The sequence below is a fragment of the Ixodes scapularis genome, unplaced genomic scaffold (genome assembly GCF_016920785.2).
Source record: "Ixodes scapularis isolate PalLabHiFi unplaced genomic scaffold, ASM1692078v2 PGA_scaffold7__128_contigs__length_106722199, whole genome shotgun sequence".
Classification (NCBI taxonomy): Eukaryota; Metazoa; Arthropoda; class Arachnida; order Ixodida; family Ixodidae; genus Ixodes; species Ixodes scapularis.
In genome coordinates, this window is record NW_024609882.1 from 28,311,140 (window position 1) to 28,336,849 (window position 25,710).

General features: G+C 45.4%; 2 protein-coding genes across 2 annotated transcripts; one reads left to right on the top strand and one right to left on the bottom strand.

Annotated features, from left to right (window-relative positions):
* Window positions 1-901: 901 nt before the first annotated feature.
* LOC8031839 (clathrin light chain) lies at window positions 902-18,867 on the top strand. The gene is made up of 6 exons (XM_029969537.3): window positions 902-1,206; window positions 2,023-2,066; window positions 9,656-9,785; window positions 11,229-11,340; window positions 15,312-15,496; window positions 17,772-18,867. The coding sequence occupies exons 1-6, from the start codon at window positions 1,050-1,052 to the stop codon at window positions 17,783-17,785; spliced, it is 642 nt and encodes a 213-aa protein (XP_029825397.1). The 5' UTR covers window positions 902-1,049; the 3' UTR covers window positions 17,786-18,867.
* A 1,934-nt stretch (window positions 18,868-20,801) lies between these two features.
* LOC8031840 (transcription and mRNA export factor ENY2) lies at window positions 20,802-23,798 on the bottom strand. The gene is made up of 5 exons (XM_002407496.4): window positions 23,776-23,798; window positions 23,334-23,400; window positions 22,923-22,993; window positions 22,563-22,637; window positions 20,802-21,059 (listed from the first exon to the last, which is right to left on the bottom strand). The coding sequence occupies exons 2-5, from the start codon at window positions 23,369-23,371 to the stop codon at window positions 20,977-20,979; spliced, it is 267 nt and encodes an 88-aa protein (XP_002407540.3). The 5' UTR covers window positions 23,372-23,400; window positions 23,776-23,798; the 3' UTR covers window positions 20,802-20,976.
* Between the last annotated feature and the right edge of the window lie 1,912 nt (window positions 23,799-25,710).

Below are 25,710 nucleotides of genomic sequence, written 5' to 3' on the forward strand. Positions count from 1 at the left end.
TAACAGGTTTGAATGCCGAAAGTTGCATCATAGGGGTATAAGAACGGCTTTGTCTCTTTTGTGGTGCTAGCTGTCGTCTCTGGGCCTCTTTTCGGTGTTGCTAATAGCGAGGCGATAAAGCCGGCTCTGTATCTTTTTATTTTTTTGGCTACACGATGTTTTTGCGTCAGCCGTGGCCATTTTACCTGATGCCGCGAATTTAAAACCTCTCAGCCTCTCCCAAACACGCGACTGAACTGCTGGCGCCATCTCTCTTCTCTTTGAGTAACTGGGGTCGTGCTCAGTAATAGTGACAATACAGTACTTTGTCCACTTTATTACAGGCCTTGTATGCACCTCACTGATACACTAAAGTTACTTTGCGTAGATTAGATTGAATCAGGTTATGTGTTGACAATAAATTATAAACTAGACTAAACTCAACGAAGTCCATTAGCGCCCTCCTTGGACGGAGGTGTCAAGTAGACAGGGTCGAAAAGGAGGAAAAGGAATCCTTTCTGCCCCTATTCGTCATTTTTGCCATGATGTTTTATTTTGCTACTAAATGACAATAATTCGGTTTCTTTTAGAACGGTGCACGTTTCTCTGTCATCCTTTCACCGAAAACAGCAGGGCAAAAATAATTATTTCCTAAATGCATCAGGCAAGGTTAGAAGAAAAGGAATTTGTTTCCAAATATCGCGTATTATTTAATTTCAAGATCACACAAAGAAAGCCGAATGTCTGCTCATACTTCTGGGTTCCTGCCAAGAAAATATATATAATGTCGGAACATTGAGACCGGTTTCGAACCGTCGGAGTAGGAGTAGAAGAGCTAGAAGTTGCAAACGGTACCTGCGGCTTTTACTCGAAAACTCACGAAACCTATCTGTTTGGCAGCTCCTCCTGGCCGCCGACTAGTGAACCCGGTTTGCGTGACGTCATTCACACTGCCGCCGACATTTTGTGTGGGGTCTTTCCGTTTGTGTCTCGCTTCTGGTTGAATACGCCTCCCACGAGCGCACGCTTACCACCGTGCAGGGTAACTTATTTCCTCTCATCCGAACAGCATGGCAGACTTCGACAACTTCGAGGCCAACTTCGACGGTCCGCCAGCCGCCGAGGAAGACCCTGCTGCCGAATTTTTAGCCAGGGAGCAAGACGTCCTGGCAGGCTTGGAAGATGACAACGACAACTTCGGCGTCAATGTCGCGGAACCCTTGGCCGGTAAAGAAAGCTCACCCCGTTTTCTTGCTTGATTTGAGACCTTACCTCGGTTTGCTCGAGTAGAAAGCGTTCCATTTTTCGGATCTCCAAACTTTGAATTGGTTTTCGCGGCCGAGCCGTCTGTTAGATACTGCCCGTTCGTGAGCTCGTGATTTGGGGCGTCACTTGGAGGGTTTTCCTACTCCACGTCTCTGTTCACTGTCGATTACCGTTATGTTCGTTCGCTTTACAAACGTTTAGGTTGTTTAAGTAGCAGTTCTCGAGTTTGGTAGGGGTTTAGGGCTACGGTTATTCGATCAAGTTCTGTAGCCTCTCGCTCGCTAAAACGCCTTATTTTCGAGCCAAGCCTGCCAACCCCACACCACCTCCCATCCCGTTTTTCGCTTCCCGAGTTGGAAGATTATTTGATTACAGACGTTACTGAAGTTTCTTCGGTGGAGTTCGAACTCCTGTCTCTTTATGCACCGTTGATTTACCTCTTTTTGTGTGCACATTGCCGGTAATCTGACGTATGACCGCAGGTTTTAGTTTCACGTTCGAGATCGCTCAGGTCACCCGAAGTAATCTCCAGTTAGTCGGTTTTGGGACATAAACTTTAAACTTGTGATTTTCAGTCGCAGTTTTTTGACTGATGGCTTCTAACATGCGTTTCCAGTTACACCCCCTTTGCGAGCTTAGACTTAGTCATACTACGTATGTAAGCGGGGCTTCACTGGAAAGGATTTCAGTGGTCTAAGTGATGTTGCATCCTGGTGGCAGTAAATGATCCCGGCTGCTTTTCGACCGTGTCTAATCATTTTTTTTATTGCTTCTTAGATGGCCCTACAAACGACATTGCTGCAGAGTTTGGTGAGATACAGGTAACGACAGCTTTTTGTTTCAGTTTGGTGTGAGGTTGTGGATTGTTGCTCAGGTGCTAAAAACAAGCTTCTCGGTTGGATTTAGGAACACAGTCTGTCAGTTTCCATGTTATCAACATCAAGCAAACTTAGTACTTCACTGCCCACCTAATGAGTGGGTCTTCGTAATGCTGAGACTTTTCTTTTTTGTAAGTTGTGTCGAGTGAAAATATAGAAGTGTTGGTGCTGTATGTGTTTCATAAAAAAAAAAAAACCAACAAGCTTCTTGAAAAAAAAAAAAAGTTGTATGGTTAATGGCATATTTTCAGCCCTATAATCCCAATATACTACAACTATCTGCCTCCCAAAATATTACTAAATGCGAGTAAAAAAAACAAGAAAAAGGGAAAACTGCTGGTTGGGACAGCAGTTCCAGAGCTTTCTGCTGCCCAGTGCATGCTGCTCATGTGGGCATGCAGATGCAACTGGAAGCCTGCCAAAGTTGCCGTAACACAGATGCTTGCGTGCCCAAGGCACCTTTCAGAACACCATGCTTGCAGTTGTGCATACTCAAGGACAATTTTGTGTAGCATTTATGTTGTGAAGAGTGTTTGCATAGCTTGGTAAGTGCTCAAGGTGCGCAGTGCTCTTGGACACTGCGGGACACTGTTAGTGCAAACAAAGACGACATTGGCGCTTTTCCGAATTTAACTTTCGATGTGTATTGGCAGGCAGCAAACTTCAATGCTTTGTGCCAAACGGGCATGTTCCAGCACACAGTAGATCTTCTGACAGCTCTTCTACCCTCACAAAGCAGAACAAAACTGGCGATCGGCTATTCATGCTAAGAGTGTTGTGCTGTCTACCTTGCCTCCCACAGGGTTGACACTGTGATGTCTCTACCATAAAAGTTAGGCTAGACTGTAAAAATGCACTTGTAAACTATGGCAAAAAACAAGCGCATACGCAAACTATAGTATGTTGCAACTCAAGAAGGTAGGGTGAGGATAAGACGGGCCGGGGAGGAGGAAGCAGATGGAACGCTGGAGAAGAGAAGGGGAAACCCCCTTCTCTCTTTAGCAATTTGTCTGCTTCTTCCTCCTCGACCCGTCTTGCCCTCGCCCTACCTTCTTGAGTTGCAGCAGGACCTAAAAGTAGGGATGTCGCGAACCACCCTTGGTTCGATTTCGAAAGGTTTCGATATTTGCGAAGCGAACTGAGGTTCGATTTCGAAAAATTTTGATCTTTTCATACCGACCAAGGTTCGAATTCGAAAAATTCGCAACTTTTGACCACAGCGGAGTTTCGAATTCGAAAAGTTCGAAGCTTTCACGGTTTCTAAAATTTCGAATTCGAATATTCGAATATTTTTTTACTTCAGGTTCGATAAATTCGAAGATTTCGAAATTTTTTGGAAATAAAATTCGAAAACTTCGAACGCTTCGAATTTTTATAGACATGAAGTTCGAACAATTCGAAGATTTCGAATTTCTTTCTGCATAAAGTTCGAAAAGTTCGAAGGTTTCGATTCTCTTTTAACGCTAAACTAAAAAAAAAAAAAAATTGAAGATTTTGAATTTTTTTTTTTAATCCAAGATTTCAAAGTTCGAAATCCGATTTTGAAGTTTTTCCACCAGTTTCAGTTTTAAATAACGTTTTCACGACTCACTGGTTTTCACAAAATCAAGTTTAGAAAAGTTAGGGTGTGATATCTACATTCTGCGAAGTTGGTCAGGCAATTAAATGAGACGACGAGTGTCCCGGACGTGCTAGAATATTTGCCAGTGCAGAATTGTGACCGCCAGCCCCGGGGGGGGTCTTTAACCTGCATCACGCAGTAGTGATTACACGAACACACTGTTTTACGAGACTCATCGAGTTCGAAACGGCCAGGGGCGAGCAGGAGGTTGAGGCTCAGAAAAACCTTGAAGCGGCCTGGCAAACCACCTCGCCACCCCTTTCACGCTGGTAGTAATCCGACCGAACGCCGCCCGCGTGACGCTGGCATATAGTAAGTGAAGTTTGTAATTGTCCTGGAGGTTTATTTTCTGGGACGGAGGAATCGCCTCGCAAAAAGCACAAAAGCCGACACAACTCGAGGTCGAGGAGCGTTCTACCATAAAAGTGGCGTCGGAAGAGGAAAAACGGGGGGGTAGCGGGAGGGGGGGGGGGGGGGGGGGGGGGGCTTTAGCCTTTTTCTCCCCCTTGCAGGTATTTCGGACTGTTAAAGAAAACAATACGGGGAAAGAGGGCGTGGTCGAGCTTATTTTAATCCGAAATTATTTATGCATATGTATAGCTACTGTCGCTATTCACTGCATAAAAGATTGCGTAGATGGTCATTGTTAGAAACTCGTTGTCAGAAGGCACTACTCGTCACATGCTTAGTGGTTCGGAAGTTCAATGGTAACAAAAAAAAGAATAAATGCGGGGATAAAAAGCAGGAGAGAAAAAAAACTATCACGAATTCGTCGAAAGTGTTCTATTCTTGCATATTCAGAGGTTCAGAACTTCGAAACAAGTTTCTTTTACCAAAATGTGTACAGGCTAAAAGAAACACGTCCCAGGAACGTGAAGCGAAAAAAAAAAAAAAAAAGTTTTCTTTTAATGACGTGCTGAACTTGAACACTATTAGAAATCTTCTCCCATGAGTTAATTTATTCCTTAACGTGAAAAAAAACAATAAGTACATTATTTTGTATTCTGCAGATGGCAATGATATGTACTGGAAAGTAAACATTTGGCAGAAATCTGCCTGGTTGGGTAAGAACAATTAGAAGAGGAGGAAGGAACGCCAACCAAAAATAAAAAGGAGCCCAACGTTTCGAAACCTGCTTGGTTTCTTCTTCAGGGGCGACTGTGTGCGCGAGGAGCAAGTGGTCTTCTTTTACGGCGGTGGACGTGATGTTTTCGCGATCGTAATGTGGCTGAGCCCGCTGACGTAAGCCGACGGTAAAGCGCCAAGCGACCGATTGATGTTTTGCGGTGTGGTTTGAATGTGCCATGACTCGACGAAGAGCCTTTGCCGGGAATTGGTCTCAATGTCGAGGATACGTGTGTCGTCGAAGTCAATGCGGTGGTCATTCGAGTCACTGTGTTCCGCAACCGCGCTGCGCTCATGATCGAATTTTCGCACGTCGGTTTTGTGCTGGCGAAGTCTTTCTTTAAAGTTTTTGGTTTCGCCGATGTATGTGGCAGGGCAGTCCGCACAAGGAATCTGGTAAATAACGCCTTGCGCTCTTTCCTTTGGGGGACGATCTTTTGGCCGGGGCATCAGGTGCCCAAGCGTTGACACTGGTTTGTGGGACATCTGGATGCCTTCTTTTGCCAGCACACGCGCGAGCGCTTCGCTGGTTTCCTTTATGTAAGGGACGCAGATGCGCGTGGTTGAGCGGGGACGTGCGATTTCTTGTGTTTCGCCGATTGGTCTTAGGCGTCGATCAGATTTACGTTGACGACGAGCGATTCGCTGAATAAAACTGCGTGTGTAGCCGTTATTTAGCAGGTCGGAGATGATGGTTTCTTCTTCCTTTTTTCTGTAGTCCTCCGACGAGCAAATAGTCTTCGCTCGGGACAGGAGTGTCCGGACGACCGACGCCTTGTGGCTCGCAGGGTGGTTTGAGTCAAATCGGAGATAGCGCCCAGTGTGTGTCGGTTTCCTGTACACCGTGAATTCCAATTGATCTTTTTGTCTTTTGACCAGCACGTCAAGAAACGGCAGGGCGTCGTTCTTTTCAGTTTCAACGGTGAACTGGATGGCCGGCTCGATGGAGTTGAGGTGTGCCAAGAAGTTGTTCACTTCTGATTTCTTCATAATGCAGAAGCAATCGTCGACATACCGTAAAAACACTTTAGGGCGTGCAGTGAAAGACTCCAGCGCGCGATGTTCAATGGCTTCCATTGTCAGGTTGGCCGTGGTGACGGAGATGGATGCGCCCATTGCGGTTCCGCTGGTCTGCTTGAAGAATTCTCCTTTAAAGCTGAAGTAGGTGCTCCCCAGGCAGAACTCTAGCAGGCGGCACAGTTCGTCCACCGTAAGGCTGGTCCGTTCGCTCAGCTTCTTGTCTCCCTCGAGGGCAGCTCTGGTTGTGGCGACTGCCAGGGGAACCGGCACGCTGGTGAAGAGCGAGACGACGTCGAACGACACCAGGCTTTCGTCATCGTTTACCTTTAGTTGCGCAACCTGTTCCACAAAGTGCCCGGTGTTCCGCACATAGGTCGCTGTGTTTCCAACGAGAGGAGAGAGAGTGCTGTGGAGGTAGTTTGACAATCCCCGAAGTGGTGAGGTTGTGAAATCCACGATCGGCCGGAGAGGGACGTTAGGCTTATGAACCTTAGGAAGACCGTAGAAACCGGGCGCAAACCCATTCCTGCACAGAAGCCGCAGATGAAGGCTCCGCGCGTCAGGGTACTTCTTAAACATTTCAGAAAGGATATTGTTCAGTTTTGTCTGAACTTGTGATGTCGGGTCTTTCCTGAGCTTTTCATAGGCAGAGCTGTCAAGAAGATTCTGAATCTTGTTCTCGTAGGCATCCCGGTCAAGGACCACAGTCGAGTTTCCTTTGTCCGCGGGTAGAATCACGATGTTTGTGTCTCCTCGAAGCTCCCGGAGAGCTGCTATCTCTTCCCGTGGCAGGTTAGGCTGTTGACGACGTGGAAGTTTCGATAGGATGCCGATCACCTTCTGCCGGACTCGGTCTCGGGCACTTGGATCTAGGTGCAAGATGCCGTCCTCGATATTTGCAACCATTTTTGGCAAAGGGGGTTTTGTCGTGGTCATGTTGAAACCGTGACCCTTCGCCAACACACTGACCTCGCACGGGGATAGTTGCCTGGAGGAGAGGTTCGTAACAAACCTAGTGGAATCAGTGCTGTGCATTGCTTCGCCTTTCTTCTTCAGTCTCAAAAGCTTCAAAAGTCTCAAAAGGAGAATTCTTCAAGCAGACCAGCGGAACCGCAATGGGCGCATCCATCTCCGTCACCACGGCCAACCTGACAATGGAAGCCATTGAACATCGCGCGCTGGAGTCTTTCACTGCACGCCCTAAAGTGTTTTTACGGTATGTCGACGATTGCTTCTGCATTATGAAGAAATCAGAAGTGAACAACTTCTTGGCACACCTCAACTCCATCGAGCCGGCCATCCAGTTCACCGTTGAAACTGAAAAGAACGACGCCCTGCCGTTTCTTGACGTGCTGGTCAAAAGACAAAAAGATCAATTGGAATTCACGGTGTACAGGAAACCGACACACACTGGGCGCTATCTCCGATTTGACTCAAACCACCCTGCGAGCCACAAGGCGTCGGTCGTCCGGACACTCCTGTCCCGAGCGAAGACTATTTGCTCGTCGGAGGACTACAGAAAAAAGGAAGAAGAAACCATCATCTCCGACCTGCTAAATAACGGCTACACACGCAGTTTTATTCAGCGAATCGCTCGTCGTCAACGTAAATCTGATCGACGCCTAAGACCAATCGGCGAAACACAAGAAATCGCACATCCCCGCTCAACCACGCGCATCTGCGTCCCTTACATAAAGGAAACCAGCGAAGCGCTCGCGCGTGTGCTGGCAAAAGAAGGCATCCAGATGTCCCACAAACCAGTGTCAACGCTTGGACACCTGATGCCCCGGCCAAAAGATCGTCCCCCAAAGGAAAGAGCGCAAGGCGTTATTTACCAGATTCCTTGTGCGGACTGCCCTGCCACATACATCGGCGAAACCAAAAACTTTAAAGAAAGACTTCGCCAGCACAAAACCGACGTGCGAAAATTCGATCATGAGCGCAGCGCGGTTGCGGAACACAGTGACTCGAATGACCACCGCATTGACTTCGACGACACACGTATCCTCGACATTGAGACCAATTCCCGGCAAAGGCTTTTCGTCGAGTCATGGCACATTCAAACCACACCGCAAAACATCAATCGGTCGCTTGGCGCTTTACCGTCGGCTTACGTCAGCGGGCTCAGCCACATTACGATCGCGAAAACATCACGTCCACCGCCGTAAAAGAAGACCACTTGCTCCTCGCGCACACAGTCGCCCCTGAAGAAGAAACCAAGCAGGTTTCGAAACGTTGGGCTCCTTTTTATTTTTGGTTGGCGTTCCTTCCTCCTCTTCTAATGATATGTACTGTCTGTGGTGTTAACTTAAATGCGATACCTCAAACAACTTAGACGAAAATAAATATCAAGTTTAGGTCATAATTGCATGCAGATACACGTTTGGAGATTTCTTCGAAACTCACGTTGAATAATAATAATCACATCTTAAAACGGCACTTACCTAGGCTATACATAGATCATTCTTAAAAAAGTATAACATATCTACCATACATAGCTTCGGCTACAGCGTGTTTCAAATCTGGCACAAACGATAATCGTCAAAAACCCGTCGTCCTTCCTCCCCCTTCGGGGATTTATTTCTTTAAACCTAAGCATGCCAGAACTTTGAAATAAACGGCATTGTCTTTCGTAAGGAACGCAGCACCGCGTGTAAAAGTTCGAGAAAAAAAAAATTACGAATGTACCCCACTACTTGAAATCAAATGAAACCGTCCGCCGGTCTTTCGAAGTTCGACGAACGTCGAACTTTTACCCTAAAAGTTCGAAGTTCGTCGAAATTCCGACTTTTCAGAATTCGAAAGTTCGGAACTTTTCGAATTCTCTTGATAAATAAGTTCGAAAGTTCGAAATTCATCGAATTTTTTTGTCAGTCAAATTCGGAAGTTCGACAAGCATCGAACCTTGCACCGCAATAAGTTCGAAAGTTCGAAAAAGATCGAATTTTATAGCGTAATAAGTTCGACGGTTCGAAAAGCGTCGAACTTCTTAGCTTAACAAGTTCGAAAATTCGACCTCTTTCGAATTTTACGATATAGACAATTCGAAAAATCGAAATCTTTCGAACCTTTCGAACCGCTTGATTCGATCATCGAAACTTCGATTCGAAAAAAGTTCGCGGCATCCCTACCTAAAAGCGCTTCGACTGCTTGGTGCCTTACATTAAAAAAACGATTGACGCTTGCGAGTGGAAAGGCCGACTGAAGACAATTGGAGCGTCCTTGTCAAATACAGAACTACTTCAATTTCAGTTAAAAAATCGCAGAACTGTAAGAATGATGAGGGCTGCAATGCATATGGAAGAACACACCATACCCGTTCTCACCTCAAGAACCGCAGTAAAACAAGTCCGGCTCCTCACGGAGCATTACTAATTTACCTCTTTATGTGGATGATTAAGATATATGTAGGTGAATTTTAGATTAGATATAAGTTATCTTATCAAGATGCACACGTTCCAAACGTCAAAAGCACCGCCTTTTTCTCCGACAAGCAGATCTCGTAAGAACAACTTCACGCAGCGTATGAACAGTGCGCAAAACTTACTTTTTTCTCGAGGTGAAAACTGGTATAGATGTTACGACTGCCTGTGGCGAAATTTTTTCTTGAGGCGGCTCATTATCTTTTGTTGGCAATCTCGTTTTATATGGCGCTTCTTTCACGTTGAAGGCACTACACACTTCATAGTGGCTACTCTGTTTGCTGGAGTTTGTGAAGGTTGTTTTCCAGGTGACGATTGGCGCTAATGCTGCTTGCATTTTTCAGATGAACGGGCCTTCGGAAATGTTGGCCAACAATGTCAATGACACCTCGCCAAGGCCGACTCCTGTTCGCGAAGAGCCGGAAAAAATTAAGAAGTGGCGGGAGGAGCAGGCAAAAATGTTGGAGATCAAAGGTACTTTTTTTTTTTTTCTACAATGTTATTTTTTCTCTTTTTTGGTTGAGAATCTCTAGCATCTGGTGACAAGCAAAGAGAGTCCGACGTCCCATGTTGACGAGCAAAAGTAATTAGTGATCATAGTTGAGAGCTGAAAGCTTTGCCAGAAATATATCCACTCAAAAAAAAAGGCGCGAGCTACCCAGATGCACACTGCTGCTCACGCATAAACGGAACAAGCTCCCCCAACCTGATTTTTTTCTGGGATTGTAGCCTCTTTCTACATATAGTGTTGCATCGTAGGTCATGGTGCAGACAAGAACTAGAATATGCACAGATATTGACAGATATACTAAAAGCGTAAGGTCGCAGTGCGTTCACTGCACTTCTATGTTTTCGTCGTCAATAGCAGGTGTGCAGAAAGATTTTGTACACCTTGACTCGGCCTACCTCTAAGCTGTGGTCACACTGCCGATGCATCGTACAAAAGACTGCCTGCAGATGCTGTGTTGAGCAACACCACCTAGATTACGGCCTCTTCAATGCCTCCTCTCGACATCGTGCGACGTCAGCCAATCTGTCCGGCTTCTCCAGTCCTCTCGCGTCGGCTAGACAAAGCCGAGCCGCCAAGCAAATTCTAGCTCGTTCAAACGTCGTCAAATAGATCGTCAAGTTCGTCAAATGCGCAGTCGTCAAAGGCTGAGGGTATTCAATATGTACACATAGCTCGGAACGTCCAGATTGTGGCTCGTTTTGCATGGTTTCTTCTTTTTAGCGAGCTCTCGTGTTCGGCAGGATTCTAACGCTAGACTTAAACCAGCTAAGGTTTAGTCATTCATAAAAGGCACAGAGATACCGTTTTATACACAGAACTTAGCAGCAGTGTACTTGTCGAGAAAAATTGTAGTTTCCGAGTCCAACGAAACGAGGCCTGATCGAAAAAGCTTCCCACTTATCCCAATCTTCTCACTCCTTTCCGTACAGGTACCCAGGGGCCCACATTTCTCGCATGTTTCTTCCACATTGTGGCACACATCACGGCCCGCACCAATGCATACCAATCATCCCCAGTTCGGTTAGAAATCGCCTCAAACGGAAAAACAAATTTAATGAAGCACATTATGCCTTGGTCTCTGCGATCATCACCGAACGATCGAAAGATGCAGATGTCAGGTGGCCGGGCGCGTGGCGCCATGTCGTAGGAAGAGCGTAGAGGTCCGTCGGTTTAGGTGGTGTTGGTCCGAGATAGGACAGTCCTGCTTCATTGGCGATACAAAAAACGTCTGCACACACGCTCGAAGCACGCACATGTGCAGAGCGAACGTGCTTCGAACATGCTCGAGGCACGTCTGCAGGTAGTTCCGTGATCACGTCCGCAGCAAAAACCGGTTTCGTCGCGACGCAAGTGCAGGGCGACTGCGGCCTAACAAAGGGTCTGCTATTCCGATTTCTTGCACCTAGACGTCGAGGAGGAGAAGAAAAAGGACGAGCTCCGAGCCGCGGCCAAGAAGGAGCTAGACGAGTGGTACGCCCGTTACCAGGAGCTCATTGAGAAGTCCAAGCAGGCAAACAGGTAATGCACATTTCTTTCTCGAATGCCGTTTGTGCACCTCGCCTATCGCAAAATCCCGAAAGATGCCCCATCCTCGAAAGGTGACCCACCCCTGTTTACGGCTCACCTTGTGCTATATTCTTTTAAAACATTGGAAGACGACCCACTCCTAGTATTCGCAGTCTTCAGATCAATGGTGACCTTGGTGTAGATGCGCCCAGTTAACTATGGTGGAACGCAGTTGTGTCCTGTTAATGGGGACCCCATTAATATAGATGTCCTGCTACATGGTCACCATATTCGAGGGGCAAACTGGAAAAATATGTGCGTTTTCGGGTCATCGTTATGGACAACTCGCATTATGGACGACTTTCTTGAAGGAACGAAGGTGTCCATATTAAAAAGACACCACTGTATAAGTGAACAGTGCTGACTGGGAGGTACAGTCGTCCTTGCTTCGTTGCCCCTCACCGCAATAACAAGCTTGGCAGGGACACATGATCTAAAAATGTTTTTTTCACCTTTTCTCAATTGCATACTGAAAGTTGGCCCACTCATTATTTTCACCTGGACATGGTCCCTGCGGGAGTTTAATGGGACTAGAGCTTTTGAATGTAATGTCCGTGAAAACTTGTCTGCAAGGTTCTACTGTAGTTCTTTAGGGCATGAACAAAGATATAGCGCATTCTGTTCACTGTCAACATGGCGGGAAGTCTCAGGATTGAAAGAATGCATAAGAGGAACACAAGGGCTTCACTAGGGTCTGCGGCATCCATGGGTCAATGGCCCTCAGCTTGGCGTGACCCAACACCACCTAGCAAAGCCTAAGTGCTGAATTTCCCTGAGTCACTAAAGAAGGCCACTGTAGGGCAGACATCAGACATGACTATAGCATCGGCGTTCGGCTAGGGGTTTTGTCCATTCAGTGAGAACATGACTCCTAGCCGAACGCTAACTCCACACTCGTTTCCGATCTCTGCCCTACTATGGCCTACTTCAATAATGCAGGAAAATTCAGCACTTAAGCTTTCTTGTATAGAAGGTGTTGCACAGCACCCTTCCCCCTGCCCAGCTGCACACTCCCGAGTGCTGCATCTGGGGCAATACCCCTTCCCCTCCCCCCCCCCCAAGTGATGCCACTGGAAGGACAGTATATACGGTCTAACCTCATTATAAGAGACCTGGTTACAACAGACATTTGGGTATAACATACTGACTTGTGAAGTTCGGTTGGTTTCCCTCTATGCACCATTGACTGAATTTCATATCTGCATAGAACATACCCCTTTTACAAACAGACTGAAATCTTGGTCAAAATCAAGGTCTGTTATAACGAGCATAGACTGTAGAGAGGTCTCATTTTTGTTTATGTTGCGCACTTGATATGTTCATTTCTTCTGTTTTTGTTTATTTTTCCAATGTTTTAAGTTTATAAGCACGCTTCCATCTTTAGAGTTATATTTCTTGCCCTGCTTGTTATGGCATTGGATAATGGTGAGACCATTATACAACTTTTGTGAAAGACCTGGCCTCCTGGTTGAACTCTTAAAGGGATGCTGAACTGAAATTTGGATTTCGCAAAATAAGGTCGCTGAAGCGTGGCATGGGACGCTACGAACTCCAGAACATTACACATACATCCATATCTCAAACGGATGCCCATATTTTTGGAAAAGAAGGGTGCAATCAAGTGAGGACTGACGTCATGACCCTCCTGGAACAGTTAAGAATGAAGGGAAGTTGCTTTGCTTCCCCCCTCCTTGCTTAGGTTCACTAGCTCAAGGGAACGAAGAGGAGAGGGAGTGAGAATCATGACATAATGTCTTGTCGGCATCCTCGGCCGTGTTTAATCGCATACTTTTCCAAAAATGCGGCAAACCGTTGGAGATATTGCTGTACGAGTGATTTTTTGGGTTATGCAGTCTCGTTTTTGGGTTTTTCAGTCTCCCGCTTATCACTCCAGCCTTGTTTTGTGAGCTCCAAATTTCGATTCAGCATCCCTTTAACTGAATACCAAGTTGATCTCGGAGTCTACCGTAGTTATATAGCTTACAGTCTGAAACACATCTGTAGAGCGTGGACGCATATTTAGCATTGTTGCAACCAATATATTCAGTGTCGCAGACTCGACAAGCTGCAGTTCTGAGGACTTTCGAAAGCCTTTGACTGTTCATTCTCGAAGACTAAGCTCTATCTTTGATGGCGCTCTCTACATCTGCAGCTTTGTAGGGTTACCTCGGCTGTGCATTCTACTTACACTTAGGTTTGGCTACGAATGATTCTTTGCAAAATCTAAAGTGTGGGCAGAAAGGTTTGCACGTCTTATAGACGAGGGCCGTCCTCCTGCAAAGTGCAGTCTGCTTGTTTGTTTGTGTGTGTGTGTGTTTGTGTGCACTTTGGCCACTTTCGCGGTTGTCATTAAAGAGGTAACATGTCTTTTCCCATGTCCTTTCCTTGTCTTTTGCAATTCAGAGAAGCGTCCAAGTAAGTTGTCCATCGTCCTTGCAAAGCACGCCTTCCTTGGTTTCGTGCAATGCGGCGTTTTGTCGACTCCGACCCAGCGCGTTTGGAGGTCGTACTAACAGCGAGTGTTTAGCTGCTCATTTGTTTGTTTTCATGACCTTTCTTGCTGTAGGACTGACCCCTTAGCAGCATGTCCTTCTGTGCAACATTTAACCTGTGTCAGCGTTCTTTAAATCTGAAATTCATTCCTGTAGTCTGGCTGAGGGTTAAGGCTTTTAGTAAGTGCTTTTCGTAGCTGACATGGAACGCTTTCTGTAGGACTGTTAGCAAACTCTTTTCAATCTGTGGCTTTGGCAAACTCGCATTAATACTGACAGGTTTATCGAAGTTGACATTATAATAAGCGTATGCTTGGTTTGTCTATACTTAGTTGATCATCGTTGTCTAGATTGATTTGATACTTTTTTTCTTTGTACTTGACATGCTAAAATTGAGTGTTTGGTGGTATTTTGCATGGATTCGATTCCAGCTCTCAAAATACAAGTAGATGCTAGTTAGGATAGAACATGGCCACCACGTTTGCTTCCTTGAACTTTTGTTCTCGTATCTGCTCAGAGAGGCATTATGGTGACTTCTCTGATTCATGGTAATGCCAAGATTGGCGATTGCCATGATCTCACACACAAGGTCATACATAGTATGAGGATCTTGTATGCAAGTGCACTTGCCTGCATACAAGATAATTGGCACATAAGAAAACTCAAACAGTCAGCAAGACGTTTGGTGCCCTTCCATATCTCCCCCGATAAGTCGTCACAATATTATTCAACAGTCATGTTTCGGTGTTGCCAGTGAATATGAATTGTAAATTAAAATTGATTAAAACTGAATAAAAAAAAAAAAAAAGAAATTCAACAGAGACAATGGATGCTCGCCTCTTTTGGCTGGCAATCGCGGTGCACCTCACCGATGTAATTTTTTTTTCTTTTTGTTTTACTTTTTTATTTTTTTTTAAAGAGAGGAAGGCCATCTAGAGGTGATTGGCATCATTAAACCACTGTATTGCTTGCTGAAAGCGCCGACTTTCTGTCCTCGACAGATTCTTTCTGTCGGCTTTTACTGTACTTTTCACTTTAGGTGCGAATGTAGCAGAAGCTATGAGAGCAAGCTCTCCGGTCTTTCAGCGTCCCTTCCAAGCACGCGCGCTCGCTCGGTGCAAGTATCGTTCGGGGCAACGTGCTTGTTGCTTCGGCTGTGTTTGCACATAGCATGAAATGAACTATACCCTCCCCAACACATTCTTCATTCCCAAAATCAAGAAATCATTCTTGCGATTAGTTGCTTGCAGCATTTGCTCAACTAGTGTAGAAAGTAGACAAACCAGGCTCCTCCTTTAGTACTGACAAGGTTGGGGCAGCTGCTTTGGTGTCTTTGTAACGGTGGTGACCCGGTTTGCGCTTCGGGTTGGCCCCCCGGTGGCGCGGGAGCAGCGGCCAGGCGTGTGCGAGATTCCCGTCCCCCCTCCGCAGGAATGCGGAGAAAGAGTGGGTGTGCGAACGGGACGCGGCCAATGCGGAGGGCCGGGAGTGGGAGGAGATTGCCAAGCTGTGCGACTTCAACCCCAAGTCGACTCGCAACAGCAAGGACACGTCTCGCATGCGCTCCATCATCTTGCAGTTGAAGCAGACCCCACTGGCCGCCACCCAACGGCAGCGTGAGTCGAAAGCCCTTTTGCCGTTGCTGGCGTCTTTGACTTTTCCCGAGAGTCTACCCTTCCGTTTTGTTTTGTTACCAGTGTGAGGTACCTTTGCACAGTTTTCGTTTCGGTATAACTTGGCAAATGTCGGCAGCTCTGGCTCGAGTGAGCCATCGGAGCGTCTGACAACGTGCTGGCTCCGATGGACTCACAATCTGCCACAGCGTGCTGTCATTGGAGTTGTGCCACATTTTCAACTCTGCTTGCTGGCACTGTAGTTTTTACCTTTTGCAAGTAAAAACATATGCAAAGGAAATGTTTTTTTTTTTGAACAGCTTGGCTAGAAAGAAGGATGTCAAAAAATGAATTTACTCCCACTGAAAAGTGGTTACTGGACTCGTATGACTGGCCATTATAGTTGCATGGTGCTTGCTTGCACTATTTCGGGAGTTCCCTATAGGCTCTAATACCCTAGCTACACGGGCACTCTCAACTGCCATTGAGTAACGACAGTTCACTCAATCGCGATCGGCCTGGGTTACACGGCAGCGCCAACTGTCATCGAGCCGCTAATGACAGTTGGGTTCAACTGAGCTCCCCTACCTCAGTTCAACTGAATGGACTTCTTCATTGGAGGTAAAATGGCGCCTGTCCGCGGGACCGCTGCCGCCGACCATAGTTTGCAAGGCACTTACTGTTTCGGAATGCAGGGGGAGGCGTCTACAAAGAATCGTAGCAGCAAATTATCCGGGAAAGAATAGGTTTAGGTGTCCGAGCTGCGCAGCGGGCAAGCCACCAAACGGGCCAAGATGGCGGTAGGACTGGCTGTGTAAATGGACAAATAGTAATGGGTGCACCCATCGTAGCGGACGGTAGCTTGTACCACCTAGGCCTAAAATATGCGCAAGCTAGCCCTGAATCTGCTTTGGCACTCGTGGAATTGCCGCTAAAAAGCAGCAAGGTATTAAACATATTGTACGATATACTTACAATAAATAAAAGGTGTGTCTCCGAGTAAATTACTTTAACAATTAGACCGATCACGTGGCACGACAACTAGTTTTGTTTTAGCTTCAACCGGGTTCTAGAGAGCCATGTAGCACCATCTCAGTTTAGTTCAGTTCAATCACAGTTGGCGCCGATAACTGCGATTGAACTCAACGACAGTTCAAAGCGCCTGTGTAACTAGGGTATAAAAGTTACTAATTAATCCTTGTTTTCAGTGCGACAACAAAGAAAAAAAAAAAAAAAAGATAAGTAATTTTGAGCCCATAGGAAACTCCCAAGAGTGTAAGCACCACGTGGCTATAGTGGCTAGTCACGCGTGTCTAGTAGCCACTTTCCTGCGGGCTCCCGCAGGCGCCAACTACAAAATTGTTTCGCACCATAATTTAGCTATAAAAATAATTTTTTTCGTTGTAAATTTATTTTATGACTTAGTTTTTCCGTTTAGGCTGTTTAAAAAATAATTTGTTCCTTTTCATATGTTATTGAAGTTGAAACGGGGTACGCACTGTTCCAGTGCTTTTCCTGGCGCAATATGTGGAGTCATTTGGCTGTGGTTGCATGTGTGTCATCCAATATTTTGTGAAGAGAGTTACTGGCCAGTGAACAAAGAGGCCAGAAGGGAACGGAGAGAGAGATAAAACAATGGATTCGCAGAGATGGGATGCAGAAGGAGATTATTGGAACTTTCTCTAGCACTGCCCAAGTCCCATTTACCAATCTAGAAATGAGCTGCACATTTGCTTGTGCAGAGGAAGAACTTCCGGGAGGCTTGAGCTTGTTCAGTTTTCAGACTTGGAAAAGCAGAGTATATGGTTGTCGAAAGTTTTTTGTTTGCTGTCCCATTCGCAGGGATCGCACACCCCATATTTTTCACCATTTCTCTTAATTTGTGGGCGCTCTTACGGGATATTACGGTAGTTATTTTAATGGGGGACTTTGAAAAAGTTACTTCCGTTTTGAAAACTGCTCAAACTTAAGACTCTCCATCTCTATTTGTCACATACTTATTGCTGTTTTCTTGGAAAAATATGAGGTGTATGAATACTGCTTTAAATTGTGAATAATGCACAGTCATCTCTAGATTCATCACTGCAAAAAAAAAAGATACGTTGTGGGCTTCTCCAGCACGGCGAAGGCTATGAATGATGCGGTGCTATTAGATTCGAACCACTGTTTGCACACCCCTATAAAGTGCTGAACACCCAAAGCCATGAGAAGAATCCTAAGAACAGACTGTTGTAGGTTCTTGAGCACTCGCATTGATGCTGGCACTTTCCTGTTGCAGGAAAAGAGGCCTAAATAACGGAAAAGGCCGGTACGATGGAGACGCGAGGAGGGCTCCCTGCAAGGCAGCCCTTCTGCGCCGTGGAGATCCTGCCCGTGCTCAGCAAGGTGCCGGATGTTCTTTGGCAGCCGCGGAAGAAATCTTGTTGACTGTTGGACCTTTATCCCCGTGCAGTGTTCTTGTGCTGGCGTACACTACTGCAACATTTGGTTCCGAGAAGCAGTTTCCGTGTATGTTCAGAGGTTCATACCCAGTGTTCCTCCAATAAGCTTACTTGTGTGTCGACGAAGCAAACGGTTACGGGATTATTATTTTTCTAATTTCTTTCGCTATGAAAGGGAGCAGAGATATACGAATAGAAGATTTAGTGTGCAGCCTACCTTTCTATTCACTTGGTGTAAGGTTAGTCATGAGCGTTTTGGACTTTGGTTGGAATAGTTCTACATTTGTGCAGCGTAATGGCAGTCAGTTGTAATTTCGTAACTTAACGTATCTCTTGTGTTCTGCGGCATGTTGCAACGTGTTTGTGCAGTTGGTTATGAACACAACGCATGTGCGACATTTAATGTTTTATGTGCCTGAGAAGTCGCTAGCTAAATCATGGTGGGATCAACTACTAGTGCCCTCACAAGTAAAATTGTGTGAAAAGCCCGGTTTAGTTTCGTTCTCAAAATTTAGCGACTAGACAAAAGCCCACATTCATACAATGTAAAAGCGTTAACCGGAAAAAAAAAAAAAAAACCGTCGAGAAGCTCGTATAACTTGAATATGTGAATATGTTACAGAATTGCCTATGCAGTTTTGCGTTGCTGGTGCGCACCACAGAAATTACTGGCTCTAATCTATCTTTTGTGGTTATAATAAAGTAGGAAGTGTACAGAATATACTTATTGGAATAAATTCTGGCGTCATGGCTTCGACGGATCGGCTTGGGGCACCCCAGCAATATTCCCGACCCCATCACCCCCCTGATAAGTCGAAAAGATGGTTGTCCTAACAAATCAAAGGTAGGCCCTTCATCGGTTCTAGTTGCAAGAATTGGGAGTGTGATCTACAGATGTTTGCATTCATTAAAGCAGATTGTGGAAAATCTTAATAGAACTTTTGCTTAATTTTTTTCAAGCAACTTTCAGCAAAGCTGGCACATAAAAGTCGGTAAAATTGTGGTGTGAAAACTAAGCAGTTGAGCCTGAAACAACAATGCTGTACACCCATGTTTGGTCAGCGGTTACTTCAGGGGTGGAATTCATGAAATGTACTTGGGAGCAGCCACGGGAGCAGCTGAAACGACTGCTTTGGAGCAGGTTGGGAGCAGCTAAAACTGCATTTTTGAGCAGGCTAGGAGCAGATAACATAAGTCTTCATTGCACTTCAGCTTGTGACTTAGATGAGCACGGGAGCAATTTTAATTGTGCTTAGCAGCACAGATGAATATGAGTCGGGAACCTAGCTAGATGGGATAACAGTGAAACAGACACAAAATCTTGAAACATTGTGAGCCTTAATGAGAATCAAAAAGCAAGTACCATATGTTTCTGCAGATAGTGTCCCTGATATTTTCTGAGGCTTTCAGCTGCTCAAAATGCAAACCAGCACTGCTTATGGCACAACCCACACCTGCTCGACATAGTAATTATATGTGCGAACCACGTGACGTGCGTAAGCAACGGACGTGCAGTTGCACGGAGGAACAGGGCAACAAATTCCTAGTTTATACTATTGTACAATTCAATATCTAAGCAGCCGACTACGATTAACGGAGTTATCGTATTCGAAGCAATAAGCAGGAGCAAGGTTAAAGTACGCCGAGCAGATCTACCGCTCGTGGGAGAGTTGCTGGCCGGCAAGGATTCGGATCTGACCGCGTTTCAGTTCAATAAAGTCACGATTTATCTTGCAGAAATGCGGTTCCAACTTCTAACGAAGTACTAAAAGGAATCTTTTGCTAATGTATTTTCAACTGGCTGACGTCCGGAACCCGGGGCCGCAGAGCCTCAGGTAATCTGACGCTAACGACTCGGCCTCACCTCGGCCGACTTGCTTAGCCGCTTACGGTTGAAGAATAACAATCCAGTCGCAGGTGGTGTAGCGCTTGGAATTGGACCCCGGAGTTTTTTCGCGCGTTTCCGACTCGGGATACACAGGAAGAATAATCGGAACGAAGGATTGCAAGATCGAGCAAGCTAAATGCACTCATTGTTGCCAATCGAGTGGATAAAAACCGAAACCAAGACAAAAAATTTCTGGTGCACGTTGAGCGATTTGGAGCATAATGGCGCGAGGTATTGGCTGTGGCGCAGTTTCCGCAAAATGGCACAGCCGTTCCACCCCTGTATTTAGCTATTTCTATCTGTTTTCAGAAGATTCTTGGGCAACAAATGCGAGGGCGCACCAAGCCATTCACTGCTCTGACCGAATGCAGACGAGTAACATTTGGTCCAATGTCGACCAAGCTGTTTCGACAAAGTGCCCTAAACGAATTGTGCAGAGAGTGGAAGCTGCAATTTTTCCCTGACTGCAAAAGTGCTAAGCTTGCAAAAACATAGGTCAGCCAGATAAATGGTTAACTTCGGGAGAAAAACGAGTGGTTCTCGCACAGTCCGGCCATTGTACTAATGCGAGCATGCCCGAGGGCGGTGTGACTTTAGCTCCACTGCGAGGCCTGGAGCGAGTCTTCAACTGGTGTTGAGCGTCCTGCATTGCCCATGCATCAAATGGTCCTGAAATGGTGTCCGAGGAGCCGGCACGACATACTGTTGGATGTTGCAATCCTGGCAGTTGGTTGCGGAAGTTGCAGCAAAAAAGACTAGTAAATGCCACTGTTGTCACGGCATGTAAACTTGTTGCTGCAGAAGCTCCTATGGACTTGAGCTGAGAGAAAGCTTTGGCAGAACAGGCTTCTGCCATATCAATGTCTTCTGCTTTGCCACCACCACCTGGGATATTACCGGGTGGAAATTGAAGGCCCACCATACCACTCCGAGACGTGCTTCCATGCACCATAGCCCCACCACAAATCGTCGAAGGACGTTCAGGTTTGGCCTAGGTTTGCAAGACCCTATTTATTTATTTCGGCTCTAATGGAGTGTGTCCCGGGGTGGAGTTCAGAATGGGCAGGAGGTATTCCATTCGTCGTTGAGGAATGTGAAATTGTGCCGCTGCGTGGTCGGTCGTACCACTGCCATGATTCTTCGTTGAGGTTGCATCAGCTGCTGTCTTCCTGTTGGTTGGTTAAGAAGGTGCGTATCTGGTGCAAAAGTTCCCGCTTGATGCTGTCTGGAACGCTTGCTGCAATCGGGGTAGCATTAATTAGCATTGGGTCCTTCCTTTCGTATAAGAACGGATGCTTGTTATTGAGCTTTGTTTTTAGTCTAGTCAAATGCACGGTTTTTCAATTCCTCTTTTTCGAAGGACGACCAATTTTGGTTTCTTGAGGGGTCTGTGGCAAACACTTTGTGCCTTCAATTTTTTTTGGGAGTGAGCAGCATAAGAACAAGAACCTTTTAGTTCTACCACAAATTGGTTATCACATTTTTGAAGACAATACAACGCTCGACTCTTGTTCAGCTTGGTACCTTGCAAATAAGGTGTGAAGATTACCCTGCCCCTATTATCTGCAGGATGTCTCAAATAGTGGCCAGGCTCTTTAAATAGACCGGTTTATGAACCTATCGCACTACAATTTGGTGCAGCGTTGCCCACTGATCGTGAATTTTTTCTATAAAATTTGCAAAGAGCGAATATGCCTGAGGAAAGAGTAAAAAAAAGAAGGCTTAACTCTTAAGGAAATGCAGTGAAGCCACCAGTCTTACAACAACAGGGCGGCGGTTGGCACAGGGTACAAGAGATGGCGCAAGCGGTCGCTACGCCAAATTCCGCCAACGAACGAGCGTACCATGCCGAGAGCTGGTGTCGAATAGCAGACAATATTTTCGACTCTGAAGCGGTGCGAGCTTTTTCAATGTCGGGTGCCAACGGATGATTTTATCATTCTTACTAATAAAACACATTGAATGAACAGATAAACGATTAAAAAATGGTTCGTCGGGTTATTTTAACTTTTTTTTTTGCAGGGCCCTTATGTTGTCTGCTTTGCAGTTCCTTGTTGTTACTGTGCCTATTTGGTTCTGCGACAGTTGCCACCTGCAGAACGCGTGCACCGCTCTTGAGTCTGTCTGCTAATGATGCCGGCTCTCGGCGCTGCATGCTCGTTCGTTGGTGGCAGTCGGCGTCGCGACCGCTTGCGTCATCTCTTGTCTCCCGTGCCAAACGGCACCCTATTGTTTGAAGACTGGTGACTTAGCTGCGTTTCCATAGGAGTTAAGCCTTTTTCTTTTATTACTTTTTCCTTAGATGAGTTCCCCTTTGAAAATTTTATAGAAAAAATGCATCACCTGAAGGCAATGCTGCACAAAATCGTAGCGTGATAGGTTAAGAAACTGAGTTGTGCGGTTGATTTGAAGAGCCTGGCCACTATTCAAGGCACCCTGTACAATGTGACCTGTAAGTCTCGCAGGCAGCTTTGAGAGGGCATGCTTTTTATCTAATACTATGACGTAGGAAACACCTAATAGAAGCAAGCTTTAATCCTGCATATGATGGTAGCACCCCTATAACAATTGTATAGGGAAAGTATTCAGACCAGCTGGCCGTAAGGGTAGGGAAGCCCAGTTTTGATTTTACTATTGTAGCACCATACGCAAGGAAGATAAACAACATCCTCTGAGCACATCCCCCAAACTCATTTGCACCTGGTGTGGGGAAAGAAGTTCCACAAAGAAGTGTGCTTACCTCTACCCTTTGGCGTAACGGCAGCAACCAGATCGTCTACAGTTGTTGTCTCAACATCCCTCTCCCTTAAGACCTCTGCAATGTGGGAAAAAAAAATGTACAAGAACATCATGATATTAGCATCAAACCCATTTTGTTTGCTCGACTCTGGATCAATGATGTGATTGGACGTGAAGATATTGTAAGTGGTACAAAGAACCTGCGAGAATCTGAGGGTGCAAGAATTCATTTCAAGTGGGGCAAAATGAAACTCGGTTTGCAATGTAACATGGTAGTAGTTGCAGCACTTCAACTATACTGGTTAAAAAACTGCTATTTTCTCTGGACAATGCTAGGACAACCATGAAGTGCAGTTGTTACCTTTGCAGTGTGCTCTCAGTTCATCCCTCCATCCACATTCCACGAGTCTCGTCCTGAGAAGCTCTTTCAACCTGCGTAAGAACCACTCTTATTTTCAATGTGTCTCGGAAACATGACGAATAAGACTGGATGCCATGTACCCCCCACTGAACTGGCAGTTCCTATGCCAGCATATTTGGTCGTAACAGCACAGCCTAAGACTGGTCCTCAGAATTTCGCATTGTGAATGAATGGTGGTGCATAGAAGTGTTTGCACGGCATATTTTAATATGCATCAATTATATTTAATGAAGGCACGTTAGGTTCAGACTAGTTAAACTCGTAACTAGCAAGCGTTTGAGTTGTGTCATGAGCTGTTCGTAAGCGAATAGTGCATGCCAGATTTTCGAAACAAAAATGGTGTGTACTTACCGATCTCGCTCCCCGCTGCTCACTAGCTTCTCGTCCATGGTTATTATATGTAGGAACTTCGCCTTGCCTAGTGGAGGGCAGAAGAACGGGCGTTATATATGAGGGACTTTCGTTTTCCTTTGGCTTCTTTGGGAATACAGCAAGGTTACCGGTCATGCTCCTTATTGCGTATCGGCCACTTCAAACACGTTTAGCGTACACAAGATACCAGGTGGGCGCGATATGAACACCGACTTCGCGCCTGTGTTTTGATTACTTGGTACAGACCGATGTTATGTTCGAACAAAGATCACGGTCTTGACTGTAGTTCTTTGGTCAGAGACTCGCCGTGGGTTACGGCGCAAAAAGAAAGCAGAGCTTGCATCCGCTTTGGTGCAAGAACAGTCGGCTAATGTGACTAAATCTTTCCCGTAAATACTGAAAAAATAGGGGTAATGCTTACAGACGCGCCAAGAAGGCCGAAAGCATGGAGAATAGAAGGGTAGGAGAGGGCATGACGTCAGCCGCGTAGCCTCCACAAGCCATGCTCCCTTGACGCCTCGCCTCTTTCTCATTTTTCTCCTTACACTCACCGCATCACGTGACCGTAGCTAGCCTTCGTCTAGCCATCGATCTGTTAAAAGCTACCGGACGGAGCGCGCGCAAGCCTGCAAGAAATCCTCCTACAATCAACCAGCCGTCTCGCACGTGATATGTCACGCGCACCAATCGCCAGACGGATCTGCGGTCACGCTGGGCACAAAATCGTTTAAACTTTTTATGACTAGGCTTCACCAATATTGCAATGTGCCCCCTCCTAGTACTTCTAACCTCCTTGGCCGAAAGGGACCGCGTTTGTTAACTTGTCTTGGATTGACGTGAATCAAGGAGCGACCGGCAACGGATTTGTCTACACCTATTTCAGAACGAGAAAACATCCCCAAAAGTGCGCAAAATTTACTTCTTTCTAGCAAGAAATAATGATAAATTACCGTTTAAAAGTATCAGTTTTTAACTTTTTTTTAGAACTGCAGGAACTTTTGCTGTTAACCAATTTGTTTGCGATGGATAGATGCTATAAGCTATACCCTTTGTAACGGGCGGCAGCTTGCGCCACCTAGCCTACCATTTTGTCATCACTTTTTTAATTTTTATAAATTTGGTACTCTAACGCCGGAGGCAGCGGATGCTACGAGCTATCCTAGCCAATCCCGCTCTGTGGACGTAGCCCGCGAGCGGGCTACGTCCACAGAGCGGGCGTGTGTTTGTTTAATAGAATTAAACAAACACATTTTTTTTTTAATTCGTGCCCAATAGAAATGCTTAGTTCCTTTAAAACTTTAGGGGTTCTCTTTTCAGAAAATATGTTATGGGACACACATGTACATAGTGTTATTTCAAGATTATCACGTGTTATTGGTCTAACACATCGTCATCAGTTTATACTCCCAACTAGCGTTAAATTATTAATTTACAACTCATTGTTTTGTTCCAGTCTAAGTTATTGCCACCTAGTTTGGGGCACTACCACGTTTACAAACCTAGAGAAACTATATTTGTTGCAGAAAAAAATGTTGAGAATTATTTCAAATGTTTCCTATCACTCTCGATCACACTCAACAATTATTTGAACGCTTCCGAGTACTTGATATAAAACAACTATATAATTATAGGCTGACTTCCTCTTTTAAGTTGGAACAAAGTAGACACTCAAGCTTCTTTTCTGAGTTAGCCTCCCTACAGTGCCGTATACCTACCTACACTACTCGACACGTCGAATGCTGGAAAGTTTCCAAATGTAATAATAACTATGGGTATCAAATGTTAAAATACGCGCTCCCTAAAATACTAAATTGGCTAGATGAAAAAAAATTTAATAATCCATAAATGTCTTTCTCTGAACTTCGCGGTGTGTTTTTAGATCTGAAACCATAATAAAGCCACTATTTTTGCTTTCAGACAGTGCTTTGTATTATGATTGTATAATTTCTCCATGTTTGCTCTTGTACCATTTTTTGCACCACCTAGTTGTATTTCATTGACAATAAGGGGGCCATGGGCTCGTCAAGCTGTCTCGACACAGCCTTTTCCCTGGTCTCCTCCATTATTATTATTATTATTATTATTATTATTATTATTATTATTATTATTATTATTATTATTATTATTATTATTATTATTATTATTATACGCTTTCCGCGCGTCGCTGTGCCCCCTTCCAAGGTCCCGTGACACTCACACGCCTTGGATGGACTCCGATGGCTCGTAGCATCAGCTGCGCTCGGACGTAAGGTGAAACGGACTATAACAGAACCCCGCCCCTTCCCCTCTTTAAAGAGTTTCCATTGCTTATTTTTATCTGTATTTTTACTCCCCCTAGATCTTTTCCACCAATCTT

What these genes read in the sequence shown, in the direction of transcription:
- LOC8031839 (XM_029969537.3), top strand. Translation starts at nt 1,050, where the DNA reads ATGGCAGACTTCGACAACTTCGAGGCCAACTTCGACGGTCCGCCAGCC. An exon ending in TGTCGCGGAACCCTTGGCCG is followed by an intron (nt 1,207 to 2,022) that starts GTAAAGAAAGCT and finishes ATTGCTTCTTAG; the next exon opens with ATGGCCCTACAAACGACATT. An exon ending in AAAAATGTTGGAGATCAAAG is followed by an intron (nt 9,786 to 11,228) that starts GTACTTTTTTTT and finishes TCTTGCACCTAG; the next exon opens with ACGTCGAGGAGGAGAAGAAA.
- LOC8031840 (XM_002407496.4), bottom strand. Translation starts at nt 23,371, where the DNA reads ATGGACGAGAAGCTAGTGAGCAGCGGGGAGCGAGATCG. An exon ending in AGCAGCGGGGAGCGAGATCG is followed by an intron (nt 22,994 to 23,333) that starts GTAAGTACACAC and finishes GTTCTTACGCAG; the next exon opens with GTTGAAAGAGCTTCTCAGGA. An exon ending in CGTTACGCCAAAGGGTAGAG is followed by an intron (nt 21,060 to 22,562) that starts GTAAGCACACTT and finishes CCCCGATTGCAG; the next exon opens with CAAGCGTTCCAGACAGCATC.